Source organism: Strix uralensis, chromosome 19 (assembly GCF_047716275.1).
Source record: "Strix uralensis isolate ZFMK-TIS-50842 chromosome 19, bStrUra1, whole genome shotgun sequence".
NCBI lineage: Eukaryota > Metazoa > Chordata > Aves > Strigiformes > Strigidae > Strix > Strix uralensis.
Genome location: NC_133990.1, coordinates 16855844 through 16881903, shown reverse-complemented (window position 1 = coordinate 16881903; position 26060 = coordinate 16855844). Strand labels below are relative to the sequence as shown.

At 61.7% G+C, this 26060-nt stretch overlaps 4 protein-coding genes across 4 annotated transcripts; 3 read left to right on the top strand and 1 right to left on the bottom strand.

The window, feature by feature from the left end:
• The first annotated feature begins 919 nt into the window (after window positions 1-919).
• Window positions 920-10198, top strand: P4HB (prolyl 4-hydroxylase subunit beta). Its single transcript, XM_074889706.1, has 11 exons — window positions 920-1149; window positions 1463-1669; window positions 2434-2567; window positions 2786-2923; window positions 5778-5882; window positions 6137-6262; window positions 6608-6808; window positions 7466-7586; window positions 7786-7967; window positions 8396-8482; window positions 9123-10198. Exons 1-11 carry the CDS (start codon window positions 981-983, stop codon window positions 9210-9212), a joined length of 1560 nt encoding a protein of 519 aa, XP_074745807.1. The 5' UTR covers window positions 920-980; the 3' UTR covers window positions 9213-10198.
• A 2396-nt stretch (window positions 10199-12594) lies between these two features.
• On the top strand, window positions 12595-14793 carry PPP1R27 (protein phosphatase 1 regulatory subunit 27). Its single transcript, XM_074889750.1, has 3 exons — window positions 12595-13108; window positions 14174-14324; window positions 14485-14793. Exons 1-3 carry the CDS (start codon window positions 12922-12924, stop codon window positions 14606-14608), a joined length of 462 nt encoding a protein of 153 aa, XP_074745851.1. The 5' UTR covers window positions 12595-12921; the 3' UTR covers window positions 14609-14793.
• A 137-nt stretch (window positions 14794-14930) lies between these two features.
• MCRIP1 (MAPK regulated corepressor interacting protein 1) lies at window positions 14931-17097 on the top strand. The gene is made up of 5 exons (XM_074889752.1): window positions 14931-14982; window positions 15070-15119; window positions 15188-15306; window positions 15403-15501; window positions 15624-17097. Exons 2-5 carry the CDS (start codon window positions 15112-15114, stop codon window positions 15686-15688), a joined length of 291 nt encoding a protein of 96 aa, XP_074745853.1. The 5' UTR covers window positions 14931-14982; window positions 15070-15111; the 3' UTR covers window positions 15689-17097.
• A 3512-nt stretch (window positions 17098-20609) lies between these two features.
• Window positions 20610-25254, bottom strand: GCGR (glucagon receptor). Its single transcript, XM_074889704.1, has 13 exons — window positions 23710-25254; window positions 23532-23628; window positions 23304-23411; window positions 23078-23199; window positions 22879-22985; window positions 22640-22793; window positions 22416-22575; window positions 22274-22334; window positions 21975-22044; window positions 21543-21631; window positions 21293-21431; window positions 21128-21169; window positions 20610-21042 (listed from the first exon to the last, which is right to left on the bottom strand). Exons 1-13 carry the CDS (start codon window positions 23965-23967, stop codon window positions 20746-20748), a joined length of 1704 nt encoding a protein of 567 aa, XP_074745805.1. The 5' UTR covers window positions 23968-25254; the 3' UTR covers window positions 20610-20745.
• Between the last annotated feature and the right edge of the window lie 806 nt (window positions 25255-26060).

Below are 26060 nucleotides of genomic sequence, written 5' to 3'. Positions count from 1 at the left end.
CGTCGGGCGATGCCAGAGCAGAGCAGGGAGGGTCGCGCCACGGGACTTTCCCCCGCCACTGTCACCGGAATCATTTCTCGCGCAGAACTACACGCTCTGAACTGGAGCCGCCTCGCGACGGGCTCCTGCTCGGTCCTGGGGGTCGCGGTGCCCCCGGTGCTCTCCCCTACGGCTGAGCCCCCCCATTCCCCACGGTCTGTCTCCGGGGCCGGCGAGGCTGCAGCAGAACCAGACGGGGCCTCCCTGAGCCGCGGCGGTGCCCGGTGCCCTACGGCAGCCGAGGGCCTGGCCCGGGAGGAGCCCAGGGCCGGCGGGGGCGGGCGGACAACGGGGCAGCGCTGCTGCCCCGCCCCCGCGGTGCGGGCCTGGGCCCGGGGCCGGCCCCGAGCGCTGGACGGTGCCCGCGGGGCCGGGGCCGCCTCGCCCGGGCCCACCCGCGAGCCCGGACCCCAGCCCGACCTCCGCCCGGCGGCCTCCTGCGCCGTGACGTGGCCCCCGGCGCCCCCCGCCCCGGCCCACCCCTCCGCGCGCCGGAAGCGCCGCTTCCCCTTCCGGGCCGGGCCGGGGCCGGCACCCGCGGCCCAGTCAGAGCGCACCACGCGCGCCTGGCCGCGCGCACGCGCAGCGCCGCCGCCGGGGCCGCCCGAGTGCCACGTTCGAGGGCCGGCGGCCGCGCGAGGCGGCGGCGCTGACCAATCGCGGGCGACGCAGCGGGGAAAAGGGCCAATGGCGGCCCGCGGGGGGGGGGCGAGGCCGGCGGCCAACCCGCGGCGGCGCGCGGGGGGCGGGCCCAGCCCGCGGGCCAATAGGAGCCGCGCGGCGGCGCGGGCGGGCGGCCGGGCCAATGGCGGGCGGCGGCGGCGCGGCGCGGCGCGGCCAATGGGGCGCGGCGGCGGCCGGGGGAGGCGGGTTTATAAGCGGAGGCGGCGCCGCGGCCGCACGCCCGTCCCGGCCCGTCCCGACCTGCCGCCATCAGCGCCATGGCGGGGCTCCGCGCCGTCCTGCCGCTGCTCTGCCTCCTTCTGCCGCCGCCCGCCCGCGCCGCCGGCTCCGCCGCGGGCCTGGAGGAGGAGGACGGTGTCCTGGTGCTGCGCGCCGCCTCCTTCGAGCAGGCGCTGGCGGCGCACCGCTATCTGCTCGTCGAGTTCTGTGAGTCCGGCGGGGGGGTCGCCGGGGCGGGGGGAGCGGGCGGGCGGCGGCCCCGGGGCCCGGGGATGGGGGGGCGTGGAGAGGAGGTGCTGGAGGACCAGGTCCCCCCCGGCCTGGCGCGGGGGGCCGGGCTGGGCCCGGAGGCTGCCGAGGCGCCGGGCGGGGGGGCCGCGGGACTCGGGGTGCGGGTCCTGCACCGCCCCTGGCCCTGCCCAGTGCCCGCGCCTGCTCGTGGGGCTCCCGGAGGAGGTGTCGCGGCCGGGAGCGGGGCGGGGGGGGGGGCTCCGGCCGGCGCTGACGCCCCGTCCCGCAGACGCCCCGTGGTGCGGGCACTGCAAAGCTCTGGCGCCCGAGTACGCGAAGGCGGCGGCGAAGCTGAAGGCGGAGGGCTCGGAGATCCGCCTGGCCAAGGTGGACGCGACGGAGGAGTCGGAGCTGGCGCAGCAGTTCGGCGTGCGCGGCTACCCCACCATCAAGTTCTTCCGGAACGGTGACAAGGCGGCTCCCAAGGAGTACACAGGTGAGCCGGCCCGGGTGCAGAGGGCAGCGACGTGGCGGCGGGTCCGTGCCCCCAGCCCCGCGCTGGTGCGGCCGGACAAGGTCCACGGTGACAGCATCCCGGGGAGCGGCGGCGCAGCGGGCACGCTCTGGGGGGTGTTGTGAGGAACGAGTCTGCCTTTAACAGGCTTTTTCGCCTAAAGCTGGGGAAATCCTTAGTGTGAGCTGAAGCAGATGGAGTTTTCTTGTGTAGGAAAGCGAAGCAATCCAGGCTTGATTTGTTGCTCGGCTTGACCTGACTTGAGCATTGTAGCACCCAGAACTGAAAAATGCTTGGGCGGGTGGGTAAAGGGGCAAACACGAGGTGTAAGACAGAGGTGCAAGGATGACCCAGACAAGCAGGATTCAGCTAAACCAAGCCATGCTGTGCTGGATGCTGAGGGTGACATCCAGAATATTGATTTTTGAGAGGAAAATGTGGTATATTTGCATAAAAAATATTAGCATCTGGGAGAAGTGCTGTATTGCTGGTCAAAGTTTAAGAATGTGCTTAGGCTGGAAGCAAGAGAAGAATGGATTCCTGGGAGCCCCTTGTACCTTGACTTAACAATTAGGGATTAGCTTAATTACCCTAGGAGTGAAAGGAAAAGTTACGTAAACAGTATCTTGATTCTTCCTGACCTCTTGGACAGCTGCTGAACAGTCTATCTCAAAGCTGAGGGGTTTTGTGTTCTTAAACTTAGCTGAGGAAAAAAGTGAATCAGGGTTCTTATCTTTCTGGTGTAGCTGGCAGAGAGGCGGATGATATCGTCAGCTGGCTGAAGAAACGCACCGGCCCGGCTGCAACCACTCTGACAGACACTGCCGCAGCAGAGACGTTGGTGGATTCCAGTGAAGTGGTTGTGATTGGTTTCTTTAAGGTAGAGTTTGTGCTGCCTTTTGAGAAGCTCTTGTGTATGTCTGGGGCCCTCCCTGCTTTCTGCCTGACGGGGCCCTGGCAGCAGGGGAAGGCTCTCCCCGAGTTGTGAAACGCTCGCTGTCCTGCCGTACTTGATCTTCCGGTTCTCTGGCTGGTAAGCCCTGGGATGTGTGTGCTTCGGTCTGTGTCCCATGGGAGACACCTTTCTTTATTCTCCAGGATTCAACATCAGAGGCTGCGAAGGAGTTCCTGCTGGCGGCAGAAGCTGTGGATGACATTCCTTTTGGGATTTCCTCCAGCGCCGATGTCTTCACCAAGTACCAGCTTAGCAAGGATGGTGTGGTCCTCTTCAAGAAGGTACTGGTTGGTGTGATGCCTGAGCACTGCACCTGAGTCTTCTGCCTCTCTTTATTTTTTTCTCTAATTGGTCACATTCAAATGAGGGCAGCCCTGGATGAAACAGCAGAAGATCCTGTGCTGCCAGGGTGGCTGTTCCCAAGCCTCAGAGCCTGGGGGGAGAAGATCAGACCCCGCAGCTGCTTTGCGGGGTGGCAGAGCCCCGGGTCCCTTTGCAGGGCACAGCTGGGAGCAGAGGAGACCTCACTGGTCTCCTGGCGTGGTGCTGCCCTCCTGAAGCTGCTGGGCTTTGGGTCCAAGCTGCTGCTTCACTCACTTCCCCATTTCTCAGGTATCTGGCTGCAGCGCAGTAACGGTTGGCACAATCTTTAACGTATTCCTGGCTGTAATTAGTGAGGGCTCCCGTGCCCCTCCCTGAGCTCTGAGGGTCTTAAACAGTGGCCAAGTTCTTGCTGGCTTGCTGCGATCTCTGATTGTGGCTTAGCAAAGTTGTTTTTACGGATACTCAGTATTGATGTCTGCTGCAGTGGGTTGTCCAGGAGTTGTTCTGTCTCTCACTGCTGTGGGTTCTGCAGCGCAGTGATTCTGGTGAAGTTCCTAAGAGGATTTGCAGTTCCAGCTGACCAGGCTGGGGCAGTTGGATGATGTGCAGAGTGATGCTGGCCATCTGCAGAATCAGAAATGAACTTACTGATGCTTTTTACCATAAATCCGAGTCACTGGGATGAAACTCTAGGTTTGAGAAGATAAGGAGAGGTTCCTGAGACTTGGTGGTACTGCACGCATGGGTGTGGTGAGGCAGGACAGAAAGCTGCTTTGGATTCAGACTTATTAAATTCGTAACTTAGTCATTGGTCTGACCAGTTTGATGTAAGACAGGCTAAAGACATGAATGAATTCTTATTTCATTCTTTCTTTGTTCAGCTAAAAAGCATATTTTGTTCCACTGCACCTCTGAAATTGTAGGGGCTTTTATGGTGCTAGAAGCTTGTAGACTTAAGTTCTCAGCCAGAGGTCCCTCAGATCCCTATGGCTGAGGGTGCAAGTAAATTATTTGGCTAACGAGTTCAGAACACTAGGGTCATGCAACTGAGGAGTTGGGGTGAGTGGAGGGAGCAGTACTTTGTTCTTGGCTGACTTACTGCCTGTATCTCGCTCTTCTCTCATGTATAGCTTGATGTTACCGCTCTGTTCATGGCTACTGCTGGCCTGAAATAACTGTTTGCAGGGGTGTCCTCAACTTCTGCTCGTGTCCTTTGGCAAACACTGAAGTCCCTATAGAAATGCTGGTCTACAGGTGACCATCTCTGGGGCTGTGGGGAGTTACCGGCTCAGGGCGACAGACGAGATGGCTCTGAAGTGGCCAGGTTACAGCTAGTGCTTCAGCATGGACGAGTTACTGCCTTGGGTTTCATTTCTCATGTTTAGTGCTCTGTAGAATGGGCTTGTGTTGATTTCATCTGATGTCCTCTAACCCTTGAGTCCTGTGAGCTCTGTTATGGTTTTCTCCACTTCTAAAGAACTGAGGCAATGGCAGGACCAGACTGTAACCATAAAGGGACGTTTCAATCTATTGTTGTAAGTGTAGTCAACTTGGGTACACCTGGAATGAGAAGCAGTTCTGCACCTGGCCGTCCATGGGGTGCGTTGGCCCGAAGGGCAGTTCCTGACCCCTCGCAGGGCTGGGTGCTGCCGAGGGCTCTGCTCTGCGGGAGGAGGTGAGGTGCCTTGGCCCGGGCACGCTGCACCAGGACAAGGAGGCAATGTCATGGTACTGCCGTGAGCTCTCCAACGTGTCCACCCCGAACCGAGGAGAAACTGAGCACCAGCAGTGACCATGTACCAGGGCATAACAACAGATGGTTTATTTTACCAACAGTTATGGTTTTGGACTTGAGCTCAGCTTCCTGCAGTGCTGGGTCTAAGCTGAGAGGGTCTGTTGGCTGGTAATTCTCATCTTCGTCTTTGTGTGAGTTGTCCAGACTTGTGATGACCCTTGAACAGCTCTTCTGAAGGTGCTGAGGCGAGGATGAATACTCTTTAAAGTTAATTTCCAATGTGAAGTGTTTTACTCAGCTCTTCAGCTGAGACTGGTATGCTTCCTCTAACAGAAGGTTATCCAAGTCCACTCTTGCTTCTGCCAGTAACTCGAGCGTTGCCCTGCTGTGGGGCTGCTGCTCCCCGGCACATCCTCCCTTTAACCTTGATGGTCCTCTACAGCTGTTCCCTTTCCAGGCTGCCAGTGTGGTTCTGAGAATCCTGGTCAGGGATACAGGTGATGTCCTAATCTAGAAAGGGACCTGGCACCTCTAGTGCGATGTGCTTGTTGAACACGTGCTGTTGTCTCTAACAATAGAAGCTGAAACACCCCCCCGCAGCCCAGTGAATTACCATTTCCTCGCTGTGCACGCAGGGCTCTGCCAGACTTCCACAGCCCCGTCTGGTTGGAGGGTGTGTGTCTGCACTGGCGCTGCTCGCTCCCGCAGAGCAGAAACTGCCTGTGCTCTGGCAGCGCCTTCTACAGCGCTGTGAGGCAGCTGTTAAAGTCCTTCTTGGTGACCTGTTTCACAAATTGCTTCATGATTGTGAGGAACAATGCCAAGATCTAAGCTGACTGTCTTGTTGCTGCTCCCCTTTTGCTGCCGGGGGTGATTTAAGGCTTTACTTGCCAGGAAGATGAACACCTTGACCCAGATTTTATGTGAATGTGTGGTGACCTTGAGAGATGGAAGTCTGCTTTGAACAAGTGCAGCTGAGGTCCATTGGGGCAGTGACTCTGGGATGAATGCATCTTATTTCTTGAGTTTGTATGGGATACGGAGGTGTTCTAATGCAGGAATATCTGGTTTTGCAGTTTGACGAAGGCCGTAACAACTTTGAAGGGGATCTCACAAAAGATAATTTACTGAACTTCATCAAGTCTAACGCATTGCCTCTGGTCATAGAGTTCACTGAACAGGTGGGTCTTTAGATACTTGGTAAGGCCTTTTCCCATAGCTACTCTATGAATATAACAAAACTTAAATTGTAGGTTGTGATGCTCATGTTTTATCTTGGAGCTGACACTAGTTTGGGGTTGTGGAGTGTGAAGAACACAAGGGAAAGGAGGCATGAGCTTGCTGCTCAGAGCAGTCCTGTAGTGGTGGAGGCTTCTGTGGTCTTGACACTGATTTACCTCTCTTCCAGAAATAAAGTTTATTTTCTATTCCTCAGACTGCTCCTAAAATCTTTGGAGGAGAGATCAAGACTCATATTCTGCTGTTCCTACCAAAAAGTGTGTCTGACTATCAGGAGAAACTGGACAACTTCAAGAGTGCAGCTGGAAACTTCAAAGGGAAGGTGAGATGGATTTCCTGGGTTAAGTGGCCGCCTCCCGCGCTGTCTGTGCCTGCCTCACACCTGAAGCTGTCGCTCTACCTGTGTCTCTTGGTAGTGACTGAGTCACTGGCTTGCACAACTGTTGGAGGAACAGCAGTTAACTCCTGACTTTCCTTCTTGCGGGTGTAAACCTGACTCTGCCTTAACCCATGCCAGTCTGTGCTGCTCTGAGGGGGTGGAATCTAACGGGCTTGGAGGAGGAAGAGGGGCTGGTTCAGCCGCTGCCTGTGCACATGTGTGTGTAGAGTATCGAGAGCCAAGAGGTACTCATCCTCACCATAACGCCTCTGACTTTTTCCTCCAAAGATCCTGTTCATCTTCATAGACAGTGACCACAGTGACAACCAGAGGATTTTGGAGTTTTTTGGCCTAAAGAAAGAAGAATGTCCAGCTGTACGTCTGATCACGCTGGAGGAGGAAATGACCAAATACAAACCTGAATCAGATGATCTCACAGCAGACAAAATCAAAGAGTTCTGTAATAAGTTCCTGGAGGGCAAGATCAAGGTAATGGAGATAAATGCTGCTGGTGGTGGTAAACCTCCTGACTACAGAAGCAGAAAAAATCCTCCCTGTGAGGAGTTGTGTGAGTTGTCTGGAAAAAATCCTTCCAACTAATGTACAGAATATCTAGCAGGCTTTGTGCTGAGAAATGAAAGGCAAAACTACTGGGGCATGAAGACTAGGAAAGCAAGCCATGTGCTGGCACCCGAGTACGATTGGAGCCCGCTCTGCTCACAGTAACTGTGCTGTTTATCCAGCTGCTCTTTCTGCCAGCAGTGGGGAAGGTGTGAACTTGTGTGGCACTGTTGAAAGAGCTTTCAGCTCTCATCTGCTGGAGGTGGCCGCACGCGACTTGCTCCAGTGGTGACTGGTTAGGTGAACTCAGTCCGGGGGGAATGAGAACTGTCAGCAATATCGTTTCCTTCCTCAAGAGCTTGATTGCAGTTCTCTGCACAAGAGCACCTGTTATTCCCACTCAGGGTGGGAAGGAGACTTGCCTGTGAGCAGAAGAGGAAGTGACTGATTCATCTGATTGCTCATGGCCTATGATTGAGGCATGGAGGGGGGTGGTTACGCTTGGGTTTTCCAGGATATGTGATTGCATGGACATTCCAAGCAGCTGTGTGGCAAACTATCTCTGAATTTCACTTCTTATTCCAGCCCCACCTGATGAGTCAAGATCTTCCTGAGGACTGGGACAAGCAGCCTGTCAAAGTTCTAGTTGGGAAGAACTTTGAAGAAGTTGCTTTTGATGAGAATAAGAATGTCTTTGTAGAGTTCTGTAAGTATTTTTCAAGAGCTGACTCCCAGTAACCAGCACGAAGGGCGTGCTGGAATACTGCATGGCTGGGATTAGGGAGCAAGTGTTTTACAGAACCTGAGCCCCAAAGGAGGTGCCTCAGCTGGAAGATGTGTGTGGGCTGAGGGGGGGTGGTGACTCCTTAGGTGGCTGGTGCCAGCTGTGTCTTTGTCACTACCAGATGCCCCCTGGTGTGGTCACTGTAAGCAGCTGGCTCCGATCTGGGACAAGCTGGGAGAGACCTACAGGGACCACGAGAATGTTGTCATTGCCAAGATGGATTCGACAGCCAACGAAGTAGAGGCAGTGAAAATCCACAGCTTCCCCACGCTCAAGTTCTTCCCTGCAGGCTCTGGCAGAAACGTAAGGGGGCAGCTGACCCTAACACAGATGGCATAGCGAGGGAGCACTAGACAGGCTCAGCTGTTTTGGACAAGCCTTTGGGGGGACTCTCCCTTCTGTAGGGATGGAACACACCCAGTCTGCAGGACACCTGAGACCCTCGGGGGGGGCTGGGCTGTAGGAAAGAGTTTGGTGGGGGTGGGAAGTGGGAGATGGGGAAAGGAGGGAGCATAGAGGACTGTGCTCATCTGCAGGCTATTCTTTCCTCGCAGTGATCTCTGAAGTCTAGTGGCTGAGCTGTTTTCCTTCGTCTCATGTGGGTGAAGGTGAATTTTTAAATTCCCTTTTGCTTGGCATGCGAACTGTTGCTCAGAAAGAGAATTCTCCTCTCCAGGGGCGTGGTTCTGTGGGTGCCCGTAACCATTGTCTTGATGTTTTTTCCTGTTTAGGTAATTGACTATAATGGGGAGAGGACACTAGAAGGCTTCAAAAAATTCTTGGAGAGCGGAGGTCAGGATGGGGCGGCAGCTGATGATGTGAGTAATATTCATACAGTACTCTGAGCCTTCAGAACATGGAGCATGGGTTGGATCTGGTGCTGTGCTGGAATCCTCAGGCCTAAATAAGATCCTGGGTGGTTATGTGGCAGGAAGGGATGTTGGTGGTGAACCCGAGTGCCCACATCATAAAGTGTGACCAGTTGCAGCCTGACTGGCCGTTGGCCTGCAGTGGGCTGCTTTTATTGAGAACACTTCAGCTGGGTGTGAAGTAAATGTTTTTGGGAGGCTTAAACACAAATGCATGGAAACGGTTGATAGAGCCTCTAACTCTGCACACGCCGTCTCTGGTGGTGCCAAATGCGGGAGTACTTAGAGGGCTCGTTCTTTACTGAGAGCTGCTGCTCAGCGCCCAGAGCTCCCGCGGTACGGCGAACACTGCGTGCGTGCTGTACCTGCTTGGAAGCTCCTCGCCTCCTGGGGTGGAGGGTGCTACAGGTACCAGCTTCTGGGCTTTCTGATCCTTAATGTCCCAAACTCGGAGCTCTTGGTAGAAGTCTCTGGCTGTTTTGTTAACATGGCAGCAGTGAATAGTGAACAGATTAGAGATGCTGTTCTGTGCTTCGTTTTGGATCTGCCGAATGTGCCAGAAACCAGTAGCTGTCTTTAACCTACACAGGATCTGGAGGACCTGGAGACGGATGAAGAAACAGACCTTGAGGAAGGTGATGATGATGATGAGCAGAAAGCCCAAAAGGATGAATTGTAAAGAGAAGACTGATCTGAATCACCCCCCCAAAAAAAAATCAGACACTAAATTGGCTGCTGTTACGCAGCCCAGTGAGTCAGAAACCCATTAAGATTTAAAGCAGAAGGTGAATGACTGGAAATCCAGGGATTGGCTTTTAAAGTAATACTTTACCCTCACTTGTGTGTACACTTGACTATCTTTTCTTTCTTTTCACTTTTCAGAAGGGATCTGTCACTAGGTAGCCAGCCCAGCCAGCTGGGCTCATTTTTTTTATTGTGATGTACTTTTTTGTACACAGCTTTTGTTTGAAGTATTCTGTTCTTCTGGGTAGAAGCAGGTTGTGAGACGGTAGCATGAGTTCAGTGGCCCAACATTCTGGAGCCTTGCCACTAACATCTTCCAAGAAAGCTTTTTTCTTTTTTCTTTTAAAACTAAAGCCCATAGTTGATTTCTGCACCTGGCAGGGTCCTTAATGCTCTCAGCTGTTATTCCCTGGAATTGGCCTTCAGTATCTGTAGGGGAAGAGGCAATAGGCTGATGGCACCATCCTGGTGAAAGGTGTATATGAAGGTGCTTCTCCTCATGCTGGCTAGATGTTTCCTTTCCCCTCTGCTTTAAGACACTTGGAGATGACTATTCCAAACACCTGGAAGGGTGGAATACTGCGTGCACTGGCTGTGGCGGGCTCTGAGGTGGAGGTGGTCGCTGGCTCACCGGCTTGGACAAGACTGAGCTGTGTTGCCATCCTTTTGATCAAATGCCAGACTGTTCTGCAATCACTTTCCATGCATTATTTTGAGTGGGTTGACCAGGCAGGTGGGTGGTGTGGGAGGGCCTGATAAAATAGATCAAACAGGACATTTGCAATTACTGGGTTTTGGGGAGGAACTTGAACAGGGGAGTGCCTCACAGGCCTGAGCTGCATCAGGCTGGTTCTTAGCATTCCACTACAATAACATTGGAACTGAATTTGTTGGCCAAATAAAGTTGAGATTTTAATACTATTATGTTGCTTTGTCTTTACTGGAATATAGGATGAAAATATTTGAACCTGACTTGAAAGAGGATCAGGGTTCTTGAGTGATTCTCAGGGGACTCTCGAAATGGTGTGTGTCAACAGCTTTCCCAAGCTTTCACCAAATACCGTGTTTTTGAGAGAAATGCTTTCTGAATGCTTCCAGTTTTGCAGGTGGCTTCTGGTACCTTAATCTGAAGAAATTTGTACTGCATGATCTACAAAGGAAAAGAACTTCAAAGATGACCATGTTGTGTCCAGATTAAATCAGCTTGGGCAGGCAGACAGCTAACAGCTCTGTTAGCAGTGAGCAGATGTTGGTCTGGGCTCAGAACAAGCGTTTTTGTTTGCCAGCTGGCTTGAGGTGAGACCCCCTTGCTCCTGAGCAGTTAACCAAGGAATTTGCCTACAGGAAACCTGGGGCTGCCTGTAGCTCTGCTAGTAAGGCTCACATGATCCAGTGAGCTACACTGCTATTTCCAAACCAGTCGCTTACTGCTGAAAATATTTTTGTAAGAAAATATGCTATAAATGTCACATGGGAGGGCATGAAGCTGGAGGGCACCTCAGCAGGCTACTGGTGCCTGTCACTAAACGTGGGTGTGCTGGGGTGAAGAGCAGGAGTGTGGTACAAGGCTGGTCTGCAGCTCCAGCCCCCTGCTGCCGTTCTGCTGGCCCCGTCCTGGTGGGGTGTGCTCAGACCTTCAGAGCAGCAGCAGGGCTGGGGCTGAGCAGGCAATTGCTGACCATGGGATCAGAACAGGGTGTTCACCAGGAGAACAGGCATGAGCACTCAGTTGTGTGGTGTCTGACTTACCTGGGTTATGTGGAGAAGGATCTTTGAAGCTCCCTCCCTCCAGTGCTGTGACCCCTTGTCTGGAGGCAGGTAGGGGACTCTATCTTGGTGTGGCCCAGTGGCCACTGCTGCTCCCCAGTAGCCACAGGCAGGGCCAGTGGCTGCTGTTGGGGCTGGCTAGTGGTAGCTGCTGCTGTTTTGGGGTGGGGAGGAAGAGAGCACTGCTAGTAAGAAGTTCCACTGTGAGGCGGTGGTGAGGACTCAGCTCAAAAAGGTCCATTTTGTGGAGCCAGTTGAAGTGTAAACGAGGCTGAGCTCTGCAGTGGTTCTGTTCATGGTGTGAGACCTGCCTTGCTCAGCGCAGAGGAGGGGAGCTGTTCCCGCACACCAAGGCTCCTCCTGGCAGAGCAGGACTCCATCAGAGTTGTCCTGTGTACACACCTAATTGCTGTTCCAAGAAAGCAGGCTAAAAGCGGTCTGTCTCCACAGCAGATAGCTCAGCCTCCTAGCGCAGGGTGTTCTGTCTGTAACCCTGAGCTGAGATGCTTGGCAGAAAGATCAATGCATCTGCAGCAGATAAACAAGTGCAGGCAGCGCTCAGGTGGGTGGCTGATGGAGCTGCCAGCCCTGCTGCGGGCAGGGGTTCAGGACAGGGGGCTGCTGGGGAGGGGCAGAATGAAATCCCTGTGACCCCTAATGTGGGGCAGGGATTTTTCATGACACACCTGCCTGGACAATCCCCATCAGCACAAACCAGAACACAATATGCTCATGTATCTGAAATGACCAAACTGGGGAGAAGCACAGAGGAGCACTTGTTGCTTGAACTCTTGACGGATCTGAAAGATCCCTCTGTGGTAGATGGTCTCTTCTGAGCCTTTGACAGCTACAGCTGGAGAGTAACAAATGCAGGAATTGTCTGGTGGTGGTGCTGTTCTTCAGCTCTTCTGAGGCTGTTCCGTAGAAGCCTGCCTTTCCGTAGCAGCTGGTTCCCCGTTCGAAGTAGGACGTTGGACACCACGGACTGGCACTGAGGCTCCTGGTTCTGCGCCTGCCTCGGGAGCGCCCGCAGGGCAGGGGTGACACCACCACGCCGTGGTGTGCTCCATGTGCGCTGCCTCGCAGCCGTGCCGGGCAGCACAGCTCATTCTGCTCCTTGCGAGTTGTCTGATGCAACTACAGGAAAGTGACTTCGCTCTGAATGTATTTGGCACTGTGGCTCCCACACGTCTGCGCTGGCTGGCTGGTACATCAGCGGCTGCTTCCCCTTGCTTGGTGGCTGAGCTCCTGTCTTTTCCCTGGCACATGTGCATGCGTGCATGTGTGAGGGCTCGCTGCTGGGAAGTTCTGTTTTCAGGCCCTTGGGCTCCTCTGAAGGGCTACCCATGCAAAAGCAAGAGTAGATTTGACCCTTTGGATGGGCACATCAACAGGTGGGTGGTAAGATGAGACACCAACTTCTGCCCAAAAGTGGGAGGCTGCAGGCCTGGGCGGCTCGATTACGAAGTATCATGGCAAATAGCATGAGCTGCATGTCCTCAAAATAGCCCGTGGGAGCCTATATAATGCAATGCTCCTGGAGAAGCACCAGTCCTGGGCCAAGGCCCTGCGGGTGAGCTGCGTGTGCCCCCCTGCGTGCGGCATGGGCGTGTAGAGAGAGCCCGGCCGCTGCCTCCCCACCTGTGAGCAGGACTCGCACCCACCGGGGACAGGGGCACGGGCACAGCGGAGCGCAACGGTGCGGGTGCCGGCAAACCTCTGTAGCGAGGAGGGACCTGACAGGCAGACGAGGAGGAAGCAGTGCTGTGAGGCCAGCGAGCGGTGGGGCTGAGCACTGAGCAACTCCAGCTGCGCCTGCAGCCCCCCAGGCCTCTGCTCCTCCTCTTCCTCTGCAGTGTCTGAAGGCTGCCATCAGCATGAAGGACTATTACCCAGCCTCGATGCGCCGCTACAGTCGGTATGCCAGGAGACTGAGAGCCTCACGCACTGTGCACTTCCCCAATGATGTCGTCTTTCAGGACCACATCAGGCAGGGGGACCTGGAGCAGGTGGGCAGATTCATCCGTGCCAGGAAGGTGACGCTGGACACCATCTACCCTTCTGGTGAGTGCTGGAGGCTGCGCGGTGGCACGGCTCAGCTGGGCTGCGAGGGACGAGAGCGAGCTGCGCGGCCCAAGCTGGGATGTGGGCCCCCTTTGGCAGGGTGACGACGGGCTGGAATCGAGTTGTTTTCCTCCTGACTGAAGAGTAGTGCCCCTAATGTTGCCAAGCAGGGCCCGAGAGAGCCCCGTGCCAGTGCCCCAATATCTCCCCTCAACAGCATGGTCAGTGTATGCTACGGGAAAGGGGGAGCTTGTCCCTTGGGTCCCTTCAAGGCACGATGGCATGCCTGCGGTGTGGTGGGACCTAGAAAAGCAGCCGCAGTCACAGGCTGGTCTGTGGAGCTCTGGACGGGACGGTGGGGCTCCTGCCTTCCATCCCAGTTTGGGGGAAGAGCAGCTCCGCATCTTGCTCCTGGCTCCGTCCGTTCCTCACAAACACTGTTCTCTTGCACGTCTGGATCTGTGGGCTTGCAGCATTTATGCCTGTGGGGAAGGCATTGTGTTATGTTTGCACCCAACCTCACTAGCAACTGTTTATGGAATGCCTTGATCCGCACTGGCTGGTGCAGAGCCCAGATTTGTCCTTTTCTTGTGCTTGGCTTCAGCTTCTGCCATCACATGGCCACGAAGACAGGGTCTCAAATGACCCCAGGCTTCTTGCTATCCCTGCTGATTGCTTCATTACTTGCTCTGTAAGGAGCTTCTGAAACTTTGGGACAGAGGAGGACACTGTCCTCGTGTCCCCATGTGAGTCCTGACCGGGACTCGGGGCAGGCCGGGAGATCTGCAGGAGGGCGGCTCCTCCTCCCTTGTTCTGTCCTGCCCGGGCCAGTGGGGAGGTGGGTGCCACGCCATCTTAGATAAGGTATTTATGGCGTAGAAGGGGAACAGAAACTGTGGCAGCTCCTCTTGCTTCCTGAGTCTTTGTTTCTTTCCCCAAAATCATCTTCCTGATAATGAGGGTTTGCTGGCACCCCTCCTTGCTGGGCTGTGGACAACCTGCACTTATCAGCTCAGCGTTACGCCTCCTTCCCCAGCCCAGGGCCAACAGACCCTTTCCTTCTAGGCATGGCAGCTCTCCACGAAGCTGTGCTTACGGGAAACCTGGACTGTGTCAAGCTCCTGGTGAAATACGGCGCTGACATCCACCAGAAAGACGAGAACGGGTGGACGCCCCTGCACATGGCCTGCAGTGACGGCTACGCTGACATAGCCAGGTGAGAAGCAGCTCGCGTGGGCTGGGACGGGACCCCCCTGCGTCACAGAGCCCCGAGAGCCGCAGCAACAGCGACGGGGCTGCAGCGGGCTGCGGGCGCCGCCTCCTAGGAGGGTGCCCGGTAGCCGGGCCCCGCCGCCTCAGCGCCCTGTCTCCGGCAGGTACCTCATCTCCCTCGGGGCCAGCCCGGAGGCCACCACCGACGCCGGGGAGAAGCCCTCCGACCTCATCGACCCCGAGTACAAGGACCTGGTGGAGCTCTTCCAAGCCGCCACGATGGACTGAGGCGGGGCACGGCGGGGAGCAGGGCTCGAGGGCCTCGCGGGGCCGGGGCGGCGGGGCTGCGCCGGGGCCGGGGGCCGGGGCCGGGCCTGGGCTGGGCCTGGGCCGGCGGCCGGGCGGGGGCTCGCTCGGAACCGCGTCTCGGGAACCACTTTGTACTTTTCCAATAAAGCACCTCGCACACCGCCTCCCTCGGTCCTTCCGCCGACCGGGGCCGGGGCCGGGGCCGGGGCTGGACCTGGGGCCGGGACGCGGGTGACGTCAGGCCGCGGGGGGGGGGGGGCGGGGCCATCGTGACGCGGGGGCGGGGCCGCGCCTGCGCGCTGCGGCGCTTCCGTCGCGGCCCGAGGGCGAGCGGAGGCGGGAGCCGGGCCCAGGTGAGGGGCGCGCGTTGCCATGGCGACGGGCGGGGGGCGGCCCGCAGCCTAGCCCCGGCCTGGCCGCCCTCTCCTTTCTCCCCGCAGCCGAGCCGAGCCGAGCCGAGCCGCCGCCGCGCCGACGACGCCATGGCCAGGTGAGCCCCGCCCGGCCCCGGGCCTAGCCACGGTCCGGGCCCGGCTCAGCCCCGCGCTTCGCTTTCAGCTCCCCCGTGTCCCGCGTGGTCTACAACGGCAAGCGGAGCGGCGGCCCGCGCTCCCCCGGCGCCGGCAGCGAGATCTTCACGCCGGCCCACGAGGAGAACGTGCGCTTCATCTACGAGGGTGAGCGGGGGGGGCGGCGGCGGCGGCGGCGGCGGGCGGGGGGGCCCCGCGGCGGGCGGGCCTGAGGCGGGCGGCCCCTCACCCGCGTCCCCGCAGCCTGGCAGTGCGTGGAGCGAGACCTGCGCAGCCAGATGGGCTCCGAGCGCGGCCTGGTCGAGGAGTACGTGGAGAAGATGCCGAACCCCAGCCTCAAAGGTGAGGGGGGCGGGGGGCACCCTCCCGCCGGCGGGGCCGGCCGGCCCCGGGGAGCCGCCGCCGGCCGGGCCGGGGCTGCCGTGCGGCCTCTGCCGCCAAAGTCTCTCCTGCCTTCCCTGCAGCGTTTAAACCTGTCGACCTGGGTGATCTGAAGAGGAGGAACACACAGGACGCAAAGAAGTCCTAAGGCGGGTCCTCCCTGCGGATCGGCTGGTCTCCCAAGGTCCTCAAGCAGATTTAATTTGAGATTTTGTGTTGATTTCCTTCTCTGGTCTGTACTCCCAAAAGCCCGCGGGAGAGCCAGTCAGCTTTGGGGCTGGCTCTGAAGCTACCTGAAATCTAAGATGCTCAGAGGCTCATCACTGAGGATGCCCAGAGCCTGTTGCAAAGGATTCCAGCTCCCCACTCATAGCTTTCTCTGGCCTCAAGCTGTCCTTCCCCACTTCACGCTGGGCTCACAGATCTCCCGTTCTCCTTCCATCTCTGCCCCTGATGCGCTGAGTCCGTGGCCTCCCTGGGCGCTGGGCTGTGGCGGGGCCAAGCGGAGCGGCTGCGGTGTCGGTAGAGGCAGCGCTAGTTCTCCGCTCCCTTCTGTGCACCAAGGGTCTACAGCTGCGGGGGTGGGCCAGGGGGAGAAGGAAGGAGAGTTGGGTCGGGCCTCAGGCCAGGCCGGCAGCCCCAGTCCAGCACACTTGGTGCAGCTGAGTGCTGGACAGGTCACGTTCTGGCTGGTCCTTGCTCCCCTGGGCGAGGGCTCGATTTGTACCTGGGCTACCAGTGCCTGGGACCCGTCAGCGCTGCCAGAGCTTGGGGCCTCTATCTAAGGCCGGATTTATTTTGTGCTTAGACTGGGCCGCGTCCCTGTGGTGCTGGAGGTGGAGCTGCTCCTCTCCCTGCGGATGGAGAGAGACCGAGGGGGGGGAGGGGGGTCGGCAGTGGCTGCAGCCCCGGGTGCCCAAGAGGTGCTCGGAGGGGGGTGCTGGGCTGTGGTCGCCCCTCCCCGCCTCAGGGCTCTGGCAGCTCCAGGGGAAGTGGCAGCAGGGGGGGGCGGCTGGTGCTGACTGTGCGGAAAGAAGCTCGTTGGCATCCCTGCCTGAGCAGGGCCGGGCCGTTCTGTGCTAACACCATTTTCCAGACACGCGCCCTTGGAAGAGATCTGGCCTCCACAGCTGGCAGAAATGTCACTGGGGGGGCTGCCGTAGTCGGTGTAACTCGCACCGGGGGGGGCCTTTCCTGGGACCCTCGCTCCTGGCAAGGCTTGGGAGGTTTCTGCGTCATCGCCTCGGAGCGAGGGGGAGCGACTGTGCCGCCCTCGCCCCCCTGAGTGGAGCTGCCGTGCCGGCACGGGGCTGCCCGGTGCCCGCGGACACGGTGGGGAGCGGTGGGAGCAGCCCCCTGCCCGCCCCTGCTGCCAGCCGGCGGGGAGGGGGCTGCGGGGGCCCTGCCGGCACCGGTGGGCTTCGGGAGGAGCGCAGCGGGAGCCGTGGCTGCCATTACCTTTCCTTTCTTGAGTCGTTGAGCTATACTGTTCCCTTTTTTTTTTTTCTGTTGTCTGTCACTTGAGGAGTGTTGTAAATAAAAGCTGGTGTCCTTTTGGGTCTGCCTCTGTGTGACGCTGCCCGCTGCTGCCTCGGCCGGGCGCGAGGCCGATCCCCCGGTTCTTTGCCGCAGGGCCGGAGCTGGGTGCCGTTGCTGCCCGGCCGCTCTGACGGTGCCGGTGCTGTGAAGGCCGGGGCGAGGGTTGTGCCAGCCGCGGCGTGCGGGCGAGCTCTCCCTGCCCGAGCCCCCCAGGTGCTGGGCTGCCTGTGCCCGCGCGTGCCTGCGGCCTGGCTGGGGCAGGGCCCTCGTTCGTCCCTTTTTTAGACTTCCCGAAGGTTCCTGTGTTGTTGCCCCACGTTTTCCGTTCTAGGCTTCCAGCACTGGCAGCAAAGGCCAGGGCTTTCCGTGCCTTTTCAGGCCTGACCGAGTTCTAAGGAGAAGTAACGCAGGGAGCAGAAGCTGCTTATTTCTTTTTTTCCGTAAGGGGTCTTGCCCTTGTGCCTGCTCTGGGCTCTTGATTTCACCGCGAGCGTGTGCAGCCTGGTGCTGCGTGCCGGTAGCACAATGCCCTTGGGCTCTGGCAGCCCTCCGGCGTGCCAGCATCCTGGGAGCTGTCGCTGGACCAGAGATTTAAATGTTGAGACTATTAATACACTCGTATCCTCTTCCCTCCCCTGCTTTAATGGCATTTAAACTATACTTAGCATTGCTAGGATTTCTCCTCAAGTGCATCTCTACACTTGGCCATGACCCTGTTTACCTCCCATCACCAAAACATTCCCGGGGTGCGCACATGCCGGGGCGCGCTGCCCGCTCCTGGCGCGGCGGGATGGGCCTCGGCCGGAGCCACCCTGGGCCCCGCAGCCGGCGGGGAGCGAGCGTCCCTGGGGGAGCAGGGGCGGGAGGTGACAGTGACCACTGTCACGGCCCCTCTCCTCCGCCTTTCCCTGCAGGACGGGCCCGTGCTGGGCCCCGCGGCCGGGCAGCCCTGAAGGTGACGGCGCTTTGGGGACCCCCCGCACCTCGGGGCCGCCGAGGGAGGGAGCAGTGTGAGGGGACGGGGCCCAGGGGCACGTACTGGGGTCCTGCAGCCCAACCCTGCTGGCCTCCGCCTTGTTTTTCTCTTGGCTTGGGCTCTGTAAAGCTGGAGGCAAAGCGCTCGCTCCAACTCTAATGAAATGTCATACAAAAATCATTCTATAAACAGGCGATTTTTATAAAGACTAATAACAAACCACGGGGGTGAGGCGGCGCAGAAGTGTGGAAGTCAGGTGGCGGGGGGGTGCCCCTGCAAGGGCGTGAGGCCGCGGGCCAGAGAAATCAGGCTGTTTACCTATAAAAATTGAACTCGGCAAGTGTTTATTTTCCCTGTGACTGGGATATGGGGCTTATCATTAGATTAAACGGTGGGAGGAAGGGAGGTATGTGTTGTATCATTGAATTAAGCGGTGAGAAGAGGGGACGGCAGCCGGCAGAATCTACTTAGAACACCAATTTGTGGTGCTCAGTTCCCTTGATAAAGTGGGAATATTCCTGCGAGGCGCCGTGGCCCCGGGGTGCCCGGCTGCAGCCACGGGGGGTGTCGCTGCCTGGGCAGGCCGGGTCGGGTGGCCAGTGGCCATGTATTGCTCTGGCCCCGTGCCGTGGGTTCAGCCCCACAGCCAGGGACTCGCGCTGCGGCCGAGCCTGGCCTCTGCCCCCATGTGTGTCTGTGTCTGTGTGTGGTGCAGGTGGTGCAGGTTGTGCAGGTTGTGCGGCCTGAGCTGCACCCCGGGGCTGTGGGGGTGTGGGCTGTGCACCCCAGGGTGCTGTCAGGGCGCACACAGCGGTGACACCGGCTGCGGGCAGTGCCAGGCCCCAGCAGGGGGGCTCAGCACTGCGGCACACTCGGAAGAAGCTGCCCCGTGGCCCTGGGGGACGCCGGGCACTGTCGCAGGGTCTGGCTCGGGGTCTCCAAAGGGTCCCAGTCACGGTGTGGTGGACATGGAGCCCCGGCGCTGGACATCACCCCCTCCCCAGCGGGGTGTCACGGGGTCCCTGTGCCCTGGGCGCTGTGGGGCCAACCTGTCCCTGGCAGGGTGTCACAGGGGACCACAATGGGGTGTTGCCATGGTAACGCTGGAGCAACAGGCGCAGGGCCCAGTGCCGCCGCGCGATGACCATATTTACCTTCCCTGAAACCGCTTCGTGCTCCAGCAATTTGCCTCAATTAGGCTCGTTCCCACGTCAGGAGGCCGCAGTGACGGCAGCGGCCTCGGGGGCCAGCGGCTCTGCGGGGGCTGCCCTGGCCAGCTCCGGCCCCGTGGCTCTGGGCAGGGTCTGTCCCTGTCCTCGTCCCCGTCCCTGTCCCCGCTCAGCCCCACGGCCCAGACCCCTCCAGTCCCCACTCGGCCGGGGCCGATGACAAATTGTAAACAGAGGAAAATTCCTGCGTGCTGGGCCTGGCGCTGCCGCCGGGAGCCCAGTGCTGTGCAGCCGGGGCCGGCGCTGCGGCCGTGCCCTCGCGGTGCCACCGCCAGCCCCGCCGACGCCCTCGCAGCGCTCGGGGCCCCGCCGCCCCCCGGGCAGACAGCGTGGCTCCCGCCGCCCCTCGTGCTGGCCGGCGTGGGCGGGCAGGGCCGTGCGGGTGATGCTGGGACGGGGGGGGATTTGGCTGGCGGGGGGAGCAGCCACCCGCCCGGCGCGGCTGTTTACTGCGTGGGGCTGCCAGCGGCTGCCAGGGCTCAGCTCCAAGCGCTCGCCCCGCTCCTCACGTCCCCTGTGCTGGGCTGCGCGTGGGGTCCGGACAGCTGGGGACCATTGTCTGCTCGGGGCCGGGCACTGCCCCCCGCCTGGGGCCCGCGGGTGGCTGGGGGTCACGGCAGGCGGCTGCCCCCGCCAGGGAGGTGCAGCCGCCTAATCCCGGCGCACCAGGCGAGTGTGGTGCCCAAAGCCGTGGCATCCGGGCTTAGCACTCACGTGCGTGGCTTGGGGTGCCAGCCCGCCGCCCTGCGTCCCCACCATGGACAGCCCCAGCCGCCGGCACGGGGGACGCCCAGCCGGCACCCTGCAGTGCCGCTCGCGGTGCTCGGCGCTGCTGGCGGCTGCTGCCCGGCCCGTGGCCTGGGCCAGCTCCCAGGAGAGCGGCGGTGCTGGCGGGCAGAGCCAAATGATTTAATTAAGGGCTCCTGGCAGCGAGAGGACAGAGCCGATTAGCGGCCAGAGGCAAGCGCGTGCTGGCGGGGAGCTGCGGCCCTGGCTGGCTGCTGCCTCACCTGCGTGGGGCCGCGGGCAGGCAGAGGGGCAGGCAGAGGGGCTCCCTGTCCGTGGCTGTGGCTGTCACCCCTGGGAGCTCGTGGCACGGTGTCCCCGGTCCCCACACCCCGGACAGAGACACGCAGGCGGAGCTGGCCCTGCAGCCCGGCACGGGCCCACACCTATTTACAGTTAGGACAGATAAATTACAGCACTGCGCAAAGGGTCTCGAAGGCGCACGAGGGCAGCACCACAGGACAAACCCCCCCCACCCCACACACAGATTCCCCCCCGCCCCACAGATCCCCTCCCCACCAAGGTCCAGGCCCCGCTCGCCCGCCTCACCCGCAGTCGCCCCCATCGTCCCATCGACCCTCACCGGGGGGGGCCGGGGAGGGAGCGGGCAGCTGCCCCGGCCAGCTCGTCCCGTGGCAGTGGGGCCGGCACAGCCCTCCCACGCTGGCCGCGGGCTCAGAAGTGGCTCTCGGCCGTGGTCTCGGGGAACTCGTAGCAGAGGTGCCGGTCCCCCAGGGCAAGGTGCTCGGTGGGGCCGTGGCCGGTCCTCTCGAGGTAGCGGGTGCCGGGGCGCGTGGCGGCCGGGCCGCGGCCCAGCCCGTTGGTGCAGCCGCTCACCAGCTGGTGCTTCTCGCAGGCGCCGCCGGCGCCGTTGCGGGCGCTGGGCGCGTGGCTGTAGGTGTGTTTGTACTCCTCCGCCAGGTCCTTCCCCAGCTTCCAGCGCTGCCACCTCTTCAGCAGCTCTGCCTGCACCTGCGGGCAGCTGCCGTGAGCGTGGCCCTGTGCCCGCCAGCTGCCGCAGCCGCCCCGGCTGCCGTCCCCGCGCTGTCCTGCTCACCTCCTTGTTGACGAAGCAGTAGAGAATGGCCACCAGCATCCCCTGGGTGGAGGGAGGGGAGGCGTGAGGGGCATGCGGCCACATCCCAACCCCGACCCTGGTCTGGGTCCTCCTGAGATGGAGGGTCCCTGCAGGGGGGCCGGTCCCGCGCAGGGCTGGGCTCACCTGGAAGGAGCTCAGGAAGAGGTCGAAGAAGAGCTTGACATAGCGCAGGGTGCCCTGGGCGTGCTCGTCCGTGACGAAGGCAAAGATCACTTCGTGGATGCCCAGCAGTGGGATCAGCGTCAGCGTGGACTTGGCCAGCCTGGGGGGGGTGGGGGAGGCCCGTCAGTGGGGAGGGGGCGGCGGGGTCACAGGGTGGGCACCAGCGTGAGCACCACGGGCCTGCGGGGCCGCGGCCGTGCCCACCCCCCACCTGAACTTGTAGTCCGTGTAACGCATTTGGTGCGCGCGGAGCTTGGAGACGAGGATCTGGATGATGCGGATGAAGATGAAGAAGTTGATCTGCAATGGAGCGAGGTGAGCCGTGAGGGGCAGGGGCGGGCAGGGCAGGGGCAGGCAGGGCAGGATGGGGGCAGGCAGGGCAGGGCGGCGGCAGGCAGGGCAGGGCGGCGGCAGGCAGGGCAGGGCAGGGTGGGGGTGGGCAGGGCAGGGCGGTGGCGGGCAGGGCAGGGCAGGGTGGGGGCAGGCAGGATGGGGTCAGGCAGGGCAGGGGCAGGCAGGGCAGGGCAGGGGCAGGCAGGATGGGGTCAGGCAGGGCAGGGGCAGGCAGGGCAGGGCAGGGGCAGGCAGGGCAGCTCTGTCCCCTGCCCAGGGCAGCCCCTCTGGCAGCGGGCTCAGGACTCACCAGGATGGCCAGGAACACGGGGAAGCGAAGGATCCACCAGAAGCCCATGTTGTTGTTGGTGGTCCAGCACCTGGGGAGGGGAGGGACCCTCCAGGAGGCTGCTAGAGCCCGGCACGGCGTCGGCAGCCCCAGCCGAGTGAGCGCCACGGCCCCGCACCCTGCTCCTCGCACGGGGCGACAGCATGGAGCGTCTCCGGGGCCATCACACCGTCCCCACCGTCCCTCAGCCTGTCCCACACGTGCCCGCCCGTGCCCTGTGCACCCGCAAACCCCGACCTGCTGCAGGAGCTGGTACTCACTGGATGTTCTCGTAAAGGAACTTCACGACAACCCAGGGGATGAGGAACAACATGGGCGCCCCTGCAGGGAGGCGGGTGGGGGGCAGATGAGGCGCGGCAGGGGACGGGGTGGGGGGACGGGGAGCCGCCCGCCCGCACTCACCCCAGCCGATGCACAGGTAGAGGGTGAAGTAGCTCCTCTCGGAGAAGACGGCCACGACCAGAAGGTTGTGCAGGTAGATGCCCTCCACCAGCAGCCAGCAGTAGTTGGCCACGATGCCGTACTGCATGAAGACCGTGGCCGCCCGGCAGCCCGCGGCCGCCTGCGGGGAGGGGTCAGGGGCTGCCGCGCCGCCCGCGCCCCCACCCGCCGTCCCCGCGGCTCACCTCGTCGCTCAGCCAGATGTGCACGTTGTAGCCGTCGATCTTGTCGCTGTAGTGGGTCTTGAGCAGAGCGTCGATGACCAGCACGGAGACGCCCTTCAGCATGAAGGAGGCGAAGAGGTTCATGTGGATGTAGTTCCTCATGCAGTGCAGCTTGCTGCCGAGGTGAGGAGCCGCCGTCAGTGCCCGCGCCCGGCCCCCGGCACGGCCCCGCCTGCCCCCGGCCGAGCCCACGGCCCTACCTGAAGCCCAGCAGCAGGGCCAGGGCGAGGAGCAGCGCGCACAGTGACACGGAGTAGCCCACAGTGTACATCACCTTGAAGCTGCCGTAGGTCTTGGCAAATTTTTCCTGGAGAGGGAGGGAGCAAGTGAGGGCAGGGGCGGGCAGGGGCAGGCAGGGGCAGGGAGCCCCGCCCCAGCTGCCCCCCCAGCTCTGCCCACCTGCGCCTCCAGGTCCTCGGCGTCGAGCTCGCACTGCGTGGCATCGCGCAGGGACTGTCCCCGGGGGCCTGTCACCCACTGCCCATCCGGCCCGCAGGTCTTGAAGACGTGTCTGTGCTTCACTGCGAGGGGAGAGGGGCTGGGGTGTGACCCCCTGGAGCAGCACGTGCACACACGTGTGTGCACACACAGAGCACACGCACAGACAACCACCCAGAGCCGTTACCTTTCTGGTACCAGGGCAGGAACCAGGGGCAGGGGACGCTGGCCGTGCTGTTGGGCAGCGTGTCGGGCCAGCAGGAAAACTTGTCGAAGGTGCGGTTACAGACCAGCTCTGCGGAGGGATGGGACGTGGCGGCACCCTCGGCCTCCCCCCGCAGGGAGCCGGCGCCGGGCCCCACACCAGCCCCTCTCCCCGGTCCCCGTGGCGCTGGGACCCCGCGCCGGGGCTCACCTGTGGGCACGGGCAGGCGGCTCATGTTGCGGTGGCACTCCTCGCTGTACGCCTTCCAGTTCTCAAAGACGAAATCTGTGATCTGGGCAGAGGGGCCCTGGGGGCAGCAGGGAGTGTCCGTCACCCACAGCCTCGCCACCCCAGCAGTGACCCCGGCTCCAGGACGGCCCGTCCTTACCTGGCAGCAGAGCAGCAGCAGCAGGAGGAGTCTGAGGAGACGCGGCTGGGACATCCCTCCGCCGGGCCGAGAGCTGCATGGGGAGCAGCGCGGGGCACCCGGCTTCCTACCGGCCCTGGGCGGCTTCTCAGCCCTGGCGGCGATGGCCCTGGTGCGTGGGCGACCCTGCACGAGACACCGGGGCACGGGGACGCGGGTGGGGACACGCGGCGGGGGCAGGAGGGGAGCCCCCCCCGGTGCAGAGCTGGCCCCGGTCATGCTGTGTTTTCCTGCGAGGCTGCAGAGCCACTGTGTCCCAGCCGGTTCCTGCCCAGGACGGCTTCAGAACTGTGGCCACGGCTCCCCTCTGCCCACTGGCCCAAAACCCCCAGCTCCTGCCCAGCAGGAGCGCAGCCACGTGTGGGACATCCCCCCCCTCCTGGCGCAGGACAGACCCTCACACCTTCCCGAGGCCGCGCTGCCTCAGGACACCCCCCCCTGCACACAGGCCCGGGGCCACCCCACAGCGGTGCTGGTGCCCAGCTGTGCGCTGGTGCTGAGCCCTGAGAGCCCAGGACGTTGGCAGCAGCCGGGACCCCTCCTCATGCCTGAGCATCTCCCCAGGGCGGGGACTGCCTCGCCCCCGACCTCCCCGCCAGAACCAATTTCGGCTCCACTCCCAGCGTTGGAGGGGGCCAGGCCCTGGACGACCCCTCGGAGCACCCCGGTCCCCCCGATGGCAGTGCCCACCCGGGATGGAGGTGAGCAGGGAGCCGAGGCAGCACCCCGGGGACAGTTGGTTACCCATTAACCGTTAACCCCCGGGGATCCCCGGCTGGCGGGGCGGCCGTGGCCACGGGACCAGCTCAGCCCGGCCGTGCCTATGTGGCTCCATCACCCCCAGCTCAGGCCAGCAACGCGGTGCCTCACCCGAGACGGCGCCCGGCAGCTCCCGCGCAAAGCCCGGCTCACGAGGCGCCGTAATTCCCTCCATCCCACTAAGCTGGTTATGGGGCTCCTGAGCGGGATTTCAGCTCCTCTGACAAGTGGCCGCTCCGAGGGCAGCCCGGCAGCGCGGCCGCGCGGGGCGAGGGGACAGAGACCGTTGCCAGTGCCACCGCAGACACTACGGCATCACCCCCCCGGCCTCCCCCCCGGCCCCGCGCTGCACTCCCCGATCAGCCACTGCTCCCAGGGCTCGCCGCTCGTCCCACGCCTATTTTTATCCCTGGGAAAGTCACGTTTGCTCCGTGCAGACCCACTCGCCATGTCGCAAGTGGCTGCCTGAGAAGCTCATTAATCAGCGCGTGGGGCTCCAGATGCGGCTTGGGGAGCTGGACCTGCCGGCGCGCGCCTTATTTAGACAGTCCCGGGACAGAAGGAACTGTCTCCTGGGACAGTCGTCACTGGGTGGCCTCTGGGAACAGGGACCTTCGGTGGGTGCCCACCGGCCACCTGCCCACGCCAGCATCCCTGTCCCTGCCCTCGTTACCCCACCAGCATCCCTGTCCCTGCCCTCGTTACTCCGCCAGCATCCCTGTCCCTGTCCCCCGCCAGCCCCACCCCAGCATCCCCACCTGCCCCATCCTGCCGCCTGCCATGGCCCGGCCCTGCGGGAACCCCCCAGTGCCTGGCCCCCGCCCCGAGCACCCCCATCCCGGGGGAACACGCTCCCCCCAGGCACCACGGGTCAGCGTGAGCTTGCTGCCAGCCCCTCTGCGCAGCCGGGGAGCAGCTGTGGGGCAGAGGTGTCTCTATTTTTAGCTGCCTGCGATGGGATTTAGCAGCAGGGAGGCCTCTGCCCTAGACTCGCCCGGGGCTGGCAGCCGCTGCCCCGGGCCCGGCCGCGGCCAAGCTGGGCAGACTGCACTGGGTGAGGGGTGCTGGCGCAGGGCTCCCCCTCTGCGGTGGGGCCCTGCCCAGGCCCTTTGCCCCAGCCGCCCGCGGTGCCGCGCAGCTGCAGTGCCGTGCTGGGCCCCCGCTCCCTGCGGTGGGCAACTCGGCCATCCCACAGTGCGCTCGTGGAGGTGTGGGCTATTTCTAGCCAGCACGTGGGCGTGCAGGGGTAGCCGTGGGCTGGCTGTCCCTGGTTCGGCGCAGATGGGCGGCGGCAGGGTAGGAGCAGTGGCCCTGCGTGGCTCGGGCCGCTGGCAGTGCCAGCCCCTCACCGGGAGGTGCCCACCGTGCTCGGCACGGTGGGTGCTGCTGGCTGGATGTGCCACGGCCGCCAGCGCCAGGAGCCCCTCTCAGCCGGTGGCAGCACCACAGGAGGGACCCGACCCCACATCACCACCTCCCCTCACCCCGTGGGGCCCAACCAGCTCTCAGGGGCACCTCACGCCCAGCCAGGACCAGGCTTTGGGGGACTCCCC

Excerpts from the sequence above, each read along its gene's own strand:
- PPP1R27 (XM_074889750.1), top strand. The coding sequence starts at position 12,922 with ATGAAGGACTATTACCCAGCCTCGATGCGCCGCTACAGTCGGTATGCC. Across the intron at positions 13,109-14,173 it reads GGACACCATCTACCCTTCTG|GCATGGCAGCTCTCCACGAA; the intron begins GTGAGTGCTGGA and ends CTTTCCTTCTAG. Across the intron at positions 14,325-14,484 it reads GGCTACGCTGACATAGCCAG|GTACCTCATCTCCCTCGGGG; the intron begins GTGAGAAGCAGC and ends TGTCTCCGGCAG.
- GCGR (XM_074889704.1), bottom strand. The coding sequence starts at position 23,967 with ATGACCGGGGCCAGCTCTGCACCGGGGGGGGCTCCCCTCCTGCCCCCG. Across the intron at positions 22,794-22,878 it reads GCCCTGCTGCTGGGCTTCAG|CAAGCTGCACTGCATGAGGA; the intron begins GTAGGGCCGTGG and ends TCACCTCGGCAG. Across the intron at positions 22,335-22,415 it reads CTACCTGTGCATCGGCTGGG|GGGCGCCCATGTTGTTCCTC; the intron begins GTGAGTGCGGGC and ends GCCTCCCTGCAG.
- P4HB (XM_074889706.1), top strand. The coding sequence starts at position 981 with ATGGCGGGGCTCCGCGCCGTCCTGCCGCTGCTCTGCCTCCTTCTGCCG. Across the intron at positions 6,809-7,465 it reads TCCTGGAGGGCAAGATCAAG|CCCCACCTGATGAGTCAAGA; the intron begins GTAATGGAGATA and ends TTCTTATTCCAG. Across the intron at positions 7,587-7,785 it reads GAATGTCTTTGTAGAGTTCT|ATGCCCCCTGGTGTGGTCAC; the intron begins GTAAGTATTTTT and ends TGTCACTACCAG.
- MCRIP1 (XM_074889752.1), top strand. Across the intron at positions 15,307-15,402 it reads CGTGCGCTTCATCTACGAGG|CCTGGCAGTGCGTGGAGCGA; the intron begins GTGAGCGGGGGG and ends GCGTCCCCGCAG. Across the intron at positions 15,502-15,623 it reads GCCGAACCCCAGCCTCAAAG|CGTTTAAACCTGTCGACCTG; the intron begins GTGAGGGGGGCG and ends CCTTCCCTGCAG.